A 10753-nucleotide genomic window follows, 5' to 3' on the forward strand; every position below is an offset into this window, starting at 1 on the left:
AGGGACACCATATTCTTTTCTTCCGGGCTCCACAGGGAAATTTAATTTGACTTTTCTCTAGCTTTTGGGAATGCAGCTGGAGATAGTCAGCTGTGTTTGGCGACACACTGGTTCAGAATGCTCTGCTTAGCCTTCCTTTGCTCATCTAGGCCGGGGCTGGAAAGAACGATGACCTGACCAGCTAGCTGACAGAAAGAGGCTTGCCCATCGCACCCGTCCCCCAAATTCCTATGGGTCTTTGAGCTGGGGCAGCTGGCTGGTGCTTCCTTCTCTCTTCTGAGAGCTCGCTGATTCCCGGGTCAAGGAGGATTATTGCTAATAGGATTGGCTTCTTGGGAAGCAGGGACCCAGCTGGGCCCACCCACCCACCCGGGCTCATCTTAGAGAGGACAATGGATCACAGCTATTCCATGTTCCTCTTGGTTCTGGTCGTCCTGAGGACAAACCCAGCTCTTTTTGCCTGTGTGCCCGGCTGCGTGTGTTCCGACGATAGCTTTGGCAGGTAAAACCACTGGGGGTGGACGCGTGGGACCCTGGAAGAATCCGAGAGGGTGGGGTAGGCTTTAACAATGACACAGTGTGGGTAACGGGATGAATGGACCCACACAAGGGTGACGTCCCCTCTAGACAGTCCCCTCTAGACTGTGAGCTCTTTGTGGGCAGGAATGAGTCTGTTTAATGTTATATTGTACTCTCCCAAGAGCCTAGTACAGTGCTTTGCACACAGCGAGTGCTCAATAAATCCGATTGAATGAATGAACGTATGAACGATGGCGGAGCTACCTCCGATACTCCAACTTACGGTCAAGCTCTGTGGGGATTGCATTCTTTCCATCGAGATCCTGGATCAGCACTCCACGGAAAGACCCTTGAAAATGAGGCGCCCCACCCCCACCTTCCAATTTCTGATTCTGTTTGCTTTAAGCTCTGCTGGTTTCTTCTGTAGGAGTCTGCTGTGTTTGGCCTCCTCCATGAAAATCATTCCAAGGAACATCCCGTCCGATATCAAAAAACTTAGACTAGAAAGCTCTCCCCTCACCGAGCTGCCGCGTGGCTCTTTCTCCAACGGCAGCTCCTTGCGGTACCTCTGGCTCAATTTCAACAACCTCACGGTGATCCACTTGCAGAGCCTGGAGTCCCTGAGAGGCCTAAAGGAACTGAGGCTGCAGGGCAACAAACTGCGCTCAGTACCGTGGACAGCATTCCAAGACACGCCGGCCTTGGCCATCCTGGACCTCCAGCACAACCGGCTGGACGTCCTCCCCGAACACGCGCTGAAATACCTGGCCAACCTGACCTACCTGGACCTGTCCTCCAATCAGCTCACCGTGGTCTCTCAAGAAGTCTTCTTCAACTGGCCGGTGTATCGGAGAAGCCAGCAGGCGGACCGAGGCCTGGAAGTCACGTCCAACGCCGTGTTGGCTCTCCACGCTAACCCTTGGATATGTGACTGCCGCCTTCGGGGCTTCGTGCAGGTGGTCAACTCCATCGGCCCCCCGCTTATTCTAGTGAACTCTTACCTGACGTGTCTGGGCCCTCCGGCGCTGGCAGGGCGCTTCTTCCATGAAGTGGCACTCAAGGGCTGCACGAAGCCCCTCGTCTCCACCCCCGGGACCAACCTCACCGTCCAGATGGGGAGGAACGTTACCCTGAAGTGCTTGGCCCAGAGCAGGCCTCCCCCAACCATTGCCTGGACCTACCCGCTGAGGCTGCTGAGGGCCTTCGATGGTAAGCCCCCCTTATCTCTGCTTCTGACTCCCTTTCACTCTCTGATTCTCCCATGCAACCTGGATTCACACTTTAAATTGAACCCAGAAGGACTCTGGAGGGTGCAGTTTGTGTTCTGGTGCCATATGGGATGCAAGTGATTGTAGTAGAGAAAGACCTTCCCACAAGACCCTCAAGTCCAAGGTTATGGACCCCAAATAATAATAATAATAATAATGATAATAATACTATTTGGTAAGCACTTACTATGTGCCAAGCAGTGTTCTAAGCACTGGGATAGATACGAGGTTATCAGGTTGTCCCACGTAGGGCTCACAGTCTTAGTCTCCATTTTACAGATGAAGTAACTGAGGCACAGAGAAGTTAAGTGACTTGCCCGAAGTCACATAGCTGACAAGTGGCGGAGCAGGGATTCGAACCCATGACCTCTGACTCCCAAGCCTATGTTCTTTCCACTAAACCAAATTGTTTCAAATGAGGGCCGGGGATCAAGGGGAACTATAGGAAAAGACTAAGGCAAAGCAAGAAAACCTAGTCATGTTTGAGCCTTCTGATCTCCCTTTCTTGGTTCCCAGCATCGGTTTGCCCTTTTTCCAAGAAATCAAAGCATAATAAATACTAATGGTACTTGTTTAGTACTTACTATGTACCAACCATTGTTCTAAGCACTAAAGTAGATACAAGTCAATCAGGTCGAAGACAGCCCCTATCCCACACTCTTAACAGATGAGGGAACTGAGGCCCAGAGAAGTGAAGTGACTTGCCCAAGTTCACACAGCAGAGACGTGGCAGAGCCGGGATTGAGAACCCAGGTCCCCCTGATTTCCGGGCCCGTGCTCTATCCTCTAAACCAAGCTGCTTCTACACTAGTCCTACAGGTAGGAGTGGAAATCCACACATTTCAGCGCAAAGCAGAGGAAACCCTTCTGCCTGGATTACAGAGCCCTGCTCACCAGGATGTCCATAATTTGCTCCCCTGACCCAAGAGATCCTCTTAGCAACAAAGTCATGGTCACTTCATCATCACTTATCTTATGCCATCACTGGCCACCTCTGTTACCAGCAGAAGAGCTAGCTATTTGGACTGTTTCATCCCTTGGTCATTTTCACCGAAGTCCACTTGAGAATGCTGGTTCTCTGCCCAGGCCAGAAAGCTCGGGAGGTGGTACCTCTGTCCAGTGAAGGCTAGTCAGCTCACTGTGGGCAGGGAATGTGTCCGTTTATTGTTATACTGTACTCTCCAAGTGCTTAGTACAGTGCTCTGCATGCAGTAAGCATGCAATAGATATGACTGAATGAATGAAGATGGGGGATGCAGAGGTGGGATGCGATTAGAAGGCCAGATTTTGAGTTTGGGCTTGTGGTGGGGTTTGGCTCTGGAATTGATACAGCATCCCCGCCCTGGGGGAGGGAGGGTTTTGAGTGGGCACTAAGGAAAGGTTAATGTTTGACTCAGGTATTTCCCTTCTCTGGACCTTGGCTGCATTTCAGTGTAAGCACTTTTTTTTAAAAAAAAGGTATTCGTTAAGCACTTACTGTATGTCAAGCCCTGTTCTCAGCTCTGGGGTAGGTGCAAAGTTAATCAGGCTGGAATTTTCATAATTCCACTGAGAAAGCATAGGCTATAAAGGGCATTCATAGAGATGTTCTCTGTGCCATGTGAATAGTGGAAAGAGCACGGGCTTGGGAGTCAGAGGTCATGGGTTCTAATTCCGGCTCCACCACTTGTCAGCTGTGTGACTTTGGGCAAGTCACTTAACTTTTCTGTGCCTCAGTTACCACATCTGTAAAATGGGGATTAAGACTGTGAGCCCCACATGGGACAACCTGATCACCTTGTATCCCCTCCCAGTGCATAGAACAGTGCCCTGCACATAGTAAGTGCTTAACAAATGCCATCATCATCATTGATAACATTCCTAAAAATATGTGACCCAAACCCCGGTTTGTGTTCACACAGAAAGCAGCTAAAAATCACATCCAGGATCCCAAAGGCTTTGTGCTTCTATTGCAGAGCCCGTTGTTGGGTAGGGATTGTCTCTATCTGTTGCCGAATTGTACTTTTCAAGCACTTAGTACAGTGCTCTGCACACAGTAAGAGCTCAATAAATACAACTGAATGAAAATAGGGAGCATGTAGCACGAGAAGCAGCGTGGCTCGGTGGAAAGAGCACAGGCTTTGGAGTCAGATGTCATGGGTTCTAATCCCGGCTCTGCCACTTGTCAGCTGTGTGACTGTGGGCAAGTCACTTAAGTTCTCTGTGCCTCAGTTACTTCATCTGTAAAATGGGGATTAAGCCTGTGAGCCCCACGTGGGACAACCTGATTTCCCTGTGTCTACCCCAGCGCTTAGAACGGTGCTCTGCACATAGTAAGTGCTTAACAAATACCACCATTATTATTATTAAATAATAAAGGTGCTTTCATCAGGTACGCGGATGCATCTGTTGGACTGGCACATCTGAGCTGGAGTTGATGTGTCCTGCCAGCAGCAGCGAGATGGGTCTGGTGAATTCTGCTCTGCTCCCTTCTGCCCTCAGAGACAGTGAGGCTTGTCTTTGGAGACCACAGCATCCTGCAACAGACTTTTTGATCACCCTGTTTGAGGTATTAGGAGAAGGAAAATGCCCCTTCTCAGTGAAGTCTGACCGACCGCGCCATCTCACAGAAACGTTGTTATCCCGCTAGCCTGGTTTTGGTCCAGAGCAATATTGAGGCACAGAGCATCCACCAAGAAGGGCCTTTGTAGGCCAGAACGATGTCTCTGTGTCCATCAGTCAAGGGCCTTCTGATCAATCAATGCTATGTATTGAGTACTTACTATGTGCAGAGCACCGTACTAAGCACTCAGTGAGAAGCAGTGTGGCTTAGTGGATAGAGTAAGGGCTTGGAAGTCAGAAGGACCTGAGTTCTAATCCCGGCTCTGCCCCTTGTCTCCTGTGTGACCTTGGCCAAGTCATTTAAATTCTCTGTGCCTCATCAGTGAAATGGGGATTAAGACTGTGAACCCCATGTAGGGCATGGACTGTGTCTAACCTGAATAATTAGTATCTATCCCACTGCTTAGTCCAGTGGAGGAATGATGGAGCCAAAGATTCCCATGCTCCCCCAGTGTTCACAGTGCTCTTTGTGCTTGGGGTACCAAGCTGGAATATTCCTACTCTACCTCTTCTCCCTTCTCCAGTGTCGACGGTCCGCATCGAGGAGGACTCGGTCGCATCCGAGTTGGTCATTCCCTCTGTGCTTTTGGCTGATGGAGGCAACTATACCTGCACAGCCAACAACTTTGTGGGCAACAGCTCAATCGGCATAGCCCTCCGTGTCCAAGCTCCCCGATCTGCCTCCTCCTCTTCCTCCTCTCTTTCCTCCTCGGAGGACACTCCCTCCATCCACATGAGGATCGCCAAACAGACGGTGTATGGGATCACCCTGGAGTGGTTCACCACAGCCGACGATCCGGCCGAGACGTGGTTCACCCTCTCCTTGGGGAAGTTTGAAGCCGCGCAGAAGGACACGGTGTACATCAGCCCCGGGATCAACACGTACTCGATGGACGGTCTCCTCCCGGCCACCAAGTACGAGGTGTGCATCGCTCTCCGCAGCCAGCCCTCCCGCAAGGGCCAGTGCGTCGTCTTCATCACGGGCAGCAACGTCAGCGAGTTGGAGCAGAGGGAGAAGCTGATCCACATCATCGTCGTCGTGTGCGCCATGGTGCTCTCCGTGCCGGTCGGCATGTACGCCTGCACCACCGAAACCCACTTTGGCTACCTGGAACGCTGCTATCGGGGCTGGCCCCGGAGGCGGAGGGGCCCCAGATGCCCTAACGCTGCCACCGAGAGCAAGGACAGCACATTCGACAGCCCGGCGGCGGGCAGCGAGGAGGGTCTCTGCCACGGGGACCCCCGAGGCCAGGACGGTGGGGAGCGGCTGGGGCTTGGGGCCGGAGAGTCTGACACGCCAAACCCCAACTGCCAAAATGGTGCTGACCTCTACTAGCTAGAGTCCAGCTCCTTGGTAAAGGTGAGGCCGTTTGTGAGCCGGCAAGGAGTGTGGGGATGTGGGGACTGGATCCCCTGGGGCCGTGACGATCATCCCTCCTCCCAGGGCTGTCTCCTTTCTCCCTCTTTCCAGGTCTGGGGGGCCAGAACAACACAGTAGTGATCCTCAGGCCGCACAGGTGGTGAACTCTTCTCAATTGTGTTTGCAGGCGGCTCTGCTGCCAAATCCATGCATACCCCTTTGCCATGGAGAGATGATTGATGCGTGATCTTAGTGTGAGGGTCATTTTTCCTTAGGCATAGGCACACCCAAATGACATCTGTTTTTGTTTCTTCGTGCTCTAGGGATTTGTATATATTTACACCCATGAACAGCAGGTGTGTGTCTGTGTGTGTGCGTCATGTGTGTCACCTTTTATCTCATGTCCACACTCCCTCTCACCTTGGAATAATTCTCGTATACTTGTGCAGAGACTAAATTTCCCACAATTTTTGTCTTTGATTTTTCAGGTGAAAATACTACCATGGAAACATCTCTAGATATCCACAGGCCCCCAGATGCATCCCAAACTCAGCCACATAAACACTCCTGCCCTCTAGTTTCCAACCTCGCTGTTCATTTGTTAGCTTTATCTCCCCGAAGATATGCCTGGAGCCACAGGCTGGCATCCTGGAATGGTGTTCCTAGGAACGGAATCTGCATTGCCCTGCTCCTCAGCCTGGACTTTTACAGCCATGTCTCTCTTTAGGGGTCAAAGGTAGGGATGGCACACCCGTTCCTCAGGGCTTTCGACTAGGGTTTAGCTGGAACCCTTCCTCTTCAGACCAGTTGTCAGTCCCTGGTTTGCAATATGGAGACCTTGGGTCACCTTTCTCCCCACTGCCTTGTGCTACTTCCAGCTCCCTAGTAGGTGAAGCGGCCAGCAGTGCTTCAGTGAAGTGGAAACAAACAGGGGTTGAATTTGTGCTGATAGCTGCCTCGCAAGATTAAGAATCTCTGCCCCCTTAAACTCATCTTTCATGGCAGAGAAGTGGTCTTTTCACTTTTGAACCTTCTTAGGGCTGTACCGGCTCAAAATTCCTTCATTTTCTACACAGATGATACTGCAAATATCTCAACAGAAAGTTTTCTTTGTTCAACATGAGAAGGAGCAGATCATGATCCCGGGAAACCTCTAGTTTTGGAATTATTTGATTTCCCACGCACCCTGGCTGGATGTTCCTAAGATTTCTGGCTGGACTGTGGCAGGGTGTTGTGGGGGAGGAGTCGTGTTTACACTTTTGGTTTGGGGCAGGCGGGGTTGGGGTCAGTGTCGGAAACACCCATCACATTTTCTCTTCGATTCAGCCCCTGTGAACGTGTGCCAGAGGGTTCAGGGCCCTGGGTCTAGAGCCAGGGTAGGAGGAAAGAACACGAGGAGGTTGTGTTTCCACAGTTCTCACAGCGGCTGCTGTGTTGGTCTCTGTGGAGTGGGAGGCTGATGGATAGCTGTCCCTGTTAATCCTTCATGCTGGTGGCCAGAGCAGAGTGACACTGGAGAGAGAGCAGCACATCGACGTGACCGGCAGGACTCTTGGCTTCCTGGAGAGTTTTGGAACTCCGATGTAGTTCTCATAGGCCAGCGGTGGAACCAAGATCCAGCTGGTTCCAATACTGCCGCTCGCAAAGAAATCCTCTTCCATCTGCACAGGCTGACACCCAACCTCTAGACTGTAAGATCACTGGGGGGCAGGGAATGTGTCTGTTATATTGTCTTATGGTACTCTCCCAAGTGCTTAGTACAGTGCTCTGCACAAAGCTCAATAAATACAAGTGAATGAATGAATAAATACAATTGATGGACTGATTGACCCAGCTGGGTTTGCAGATCTACTGGATCCTTTTGGAAGGTTTTCCAACTCAGCTACCAAGCAAATTACATGCTGAATGGATTCAAAGAAGCAGGACCAAACCGCTGTGTGGTTTTTGGAGGTTTTAAAAAATGACATTTGTTAAGCACTTACTCTGTCACAGACAATATATTAAGCACTGGGGTTGATCATGTTGGCCACAATCCCTGTCCTGCATGGGGCTCACTGCCTTAAAACCCATTTTACAGATGAGGTAAATGAGGCACACAGAAGTGAAGTGACTTGCCCAAGGTCACAGAGCAGACAAATGGCAGAGCCAGGATTAAAACTCATGTCCTTTGGAACTCCCAGGATAATGCTCTAGCCAGTAGGCCATGCTACTCCCAATGACATGTTCCTGTTCAAAGGAGTCTTTATCTGGGCAAGGTGTAAACTAGGCTCTCTGTGTTTCGCTTTCCCTGTCCACGGTGAGATTATGTCTTTATATGAAGCCTTGATAAGCTGGGTGTGATGGACACGAGGGAAATATGTGTTCCCAGCAGGTCTGGGTAGCATGGGGTAGAAGTGTGTGAGGAAGGGACAGTCTTATACAGACTTTCTCTCCAATGAGTAACAGCCCCTATTCTTTCTGTTCTTTCTCAATTGTGATTAAACCAGTCCAGAGCAGGGGAGAGAAACTGGGCCCAGAGGAGAAAAAGGTGTGAAAACAAAGCTATGCTTCAGGGGAAAGTCACCATGATATAGTTTAGGAGCCACTCCTCGGCTGGGTGAATTGGGGCAAGTGTCTTGGACCCAGCACCACATGGCCTGGGATTTGGTTGGAACCCTTCATCTTCAAACCAGTTGTCAGGCCCTGGTTTGCGACATGGAGGCCTTGGCTCACTTTTCACTCCAATTGCAACTCATCTGTAAGGGGAGGTCCCCAAGCATCATTCTGTCTGGGACTCCAGTTCCTCTTTTATCATAAGGAGAGCAAAGAACGGGCCTCTTACTCGTGGGTTTAATCCTATCTTCACCACTTGTCTGCTGTGAGACCTTGGGCAAATCACTTAACTTCTCTGTGTCACAGTTACCTCATCTGTAAAGTGGTATGGTGATCCATCCCCACGTGGGATATGGATTGTGTCCAACCTGATTATATCTACTCCAGTGTTTAGTACACACAGTGCCTGCCACACAGTAAGTGCTTAACCAATACCATAAAAAAACTAAAAAACAGCTTTTCAAAGATAAGAAGCAGCCTCACTGGGAAACTTTCCTGCTTTGTGTCATCTTGTCTTCCCTGCCCCCTGAAAGATACATTTTCCTGACCACTAATGGATGCCAGGGAAGAACACTGATAGATAGCAGAAAACACATCTCTCCTGGTTTTTCCTTCATCTAATGGATTCTACTGATGATAAAAAAAAATTTGGGTGCAACTGGTAGGAATTGCTGTATTTACTGAAAACAACCACTGCACAACATAGAAGGAAACATTTTCCCACCTCAAACCTATTGTAATCCCATCATCCGGGTCTTACCCTTTGGCCTATGGGCTCCTCCTCTCACCCTGACCCATGTAGGATTCACGCTCTCCATGGCTTAAAGCTGTCTGGCTCCTACCCACATCCTGGGGGGATGGAAAAAGGAGGAGCCCTCAGCACTTCTGTGCTTTCGCGGGGGCTGAAGCCCCTTGAATTCGGTGCTTTCAGTGGGGCTTTGTGCCAGTCACAGAGACAGCCTCGGGGAGCTTGCCCAACACGAGGGCTCTGGATGGAACAGAGGGAGTAGTGCCTTGGTGGGAGCACAGACATAGGGAGGGTTTGCATGGCTCTTGCTTCTGTTTTGAGGGACTTTGGGGCAGGAGGGGAGATGGAGTCCCTGGAGCTGGGCAGGGTCGGAGGATGAAGCTGATTTATGGTCAGGAATCAGCCTGGGATTGCAAATTGAGGCTAGAGTGCCCCATTTCTGGGTCGCCCACAGTTTTCAATCAATGGTATTTTTTGAGCACTTACTGTGTGCAGAGCACTGCTTTAAACTGTAAGCTCGTTATGGACAGGGAACGTGTATGTTTATTTTTATACTGTACACCCCCAAGCACTTAGAACAGTGCTTTATTGAGTAAGCATACAATAAATATGACTGAGTGAATGAATACTAAGCACTTGAGAGAGTCCAATACAAGAGAATTAGGAGACAGAATTAGTTTCCTGCCCGTGAAGAGCTCACAGTCTAGAGTTGGGAGGCAAAACCACAAGGAGCAGGTTTAAGGGAGGCCTGTTTTGGGAGTTTAGGAGGCCAGTTTAAGGGAGGCCAAAGATGGGGGGGGCACATTAGGGATCCAGCCCCACCCGGCCCAGAGGAAGCGACCCTTGGTAGCCTCTTCCTCTCCTTGGCTCTTTGGGGGCAGTCCAATGGAGTCCTCCAAACTGTAAACTCATTGTGGGCAGGGAGCATATCTACCAACTCTGTACTGTCCCAAGTGCCCAGTACAGTGCTGTGACCATAGTAAGTGCTCAATAAATACCATTGTTTGAAGACACCCATTCCTCACTGCAGTGGGCTGGCTCTGGATTGAGCAGTAGCCCAGACGTGAGATCACAGCATGGCCAGCTAGCGCCTGGTCCCATCCCCGCCCAACTCAGACAAAGCCTATATTTCAGCCAGAGGCAGCAGCGCCTGCAAGCCCCACCCACCAAAATCATAATCTGTGCAGCAAGTATCCCTCTCCTTGGCCTAGCCGTGCCAACCTGAGCTCTCGTGTCTCCATCCTTGACCAGGTCAACAGTCCACATTTCCCCTCTCTTCAATCCATCAGTAGTATTTATAATAATAACAATCATGAAGATAGTATTTGTTAAGCACTCACTATTTCTCAAGTACTGTTTAAAGGGCTGGGGTAGACACAAGCTAATCAGGTTGTTCGTTGTCCCTGACCCATATAGGTTTAATCCCTATTTTATAGATGAGGTAATTGAGGCCCAGAGAAGTGAAGTGATTTGTCCAACGTCACACAGCAGGCAAGTAGCAGAGCTGGGGTTAGAGCCCAGGTCCTTCTGACTCCCAGGCCCATGTTCTATCCAGTGGGCCAAGCTATTTCCCTATTTATTGGGCTTTTACTGCATGCAGAGCACTAAGCACTTGGGAAAGTACAATACAAGAGTTGGAAGACAGGCTCCCTGCTCACAATGACC

At 50.2% G+C, this 10753-nt stretch overlaps 1 protein-coding gene across 1 annotated transcript; it reads left to right on the forward strand.

Moving 5' to 3' along the window:
* The first annotated feature begins 392 nt into the window (after positions 1 to 392).
* On the forward strand, positions 393 to 7437 carry LRIT2 (leucine rich repeat, Ig-like and transmembrane domains 2). The gene is made up of 3 exons (XM_001521725.2): positions 393 to 502; positions 947 to 1728; positions 4913 to 7437. Exons 1-3 carry the CDS (start codon positions 393 to 395, stop codon positions 5722 to 5724), a joined length of 1704 nt encoding a protein of 567 aa, XP_001521775.2. The 3' UTR covers positions 5725 to 7437.
* Positions 7438 to 10753: the final 3316 nt, after the last annotated feature.

Source organism: Ornithorhynchus anatinus, chromosome 3, assembly GCF_004115215.2.
Source record: "Ornithorhynchus anatinus isolate Pmale09 chromosome 3, mOrnAna1.pri.v4, whole genome shotgun sequence".
Taxonomy (NCBI): Eukaryota; Metazoa; Chordata; class Mammalia; order Monotremata; family Ornithorhynchidae; genus Ornithorhynchus; species Ornithorhynchus anatinus.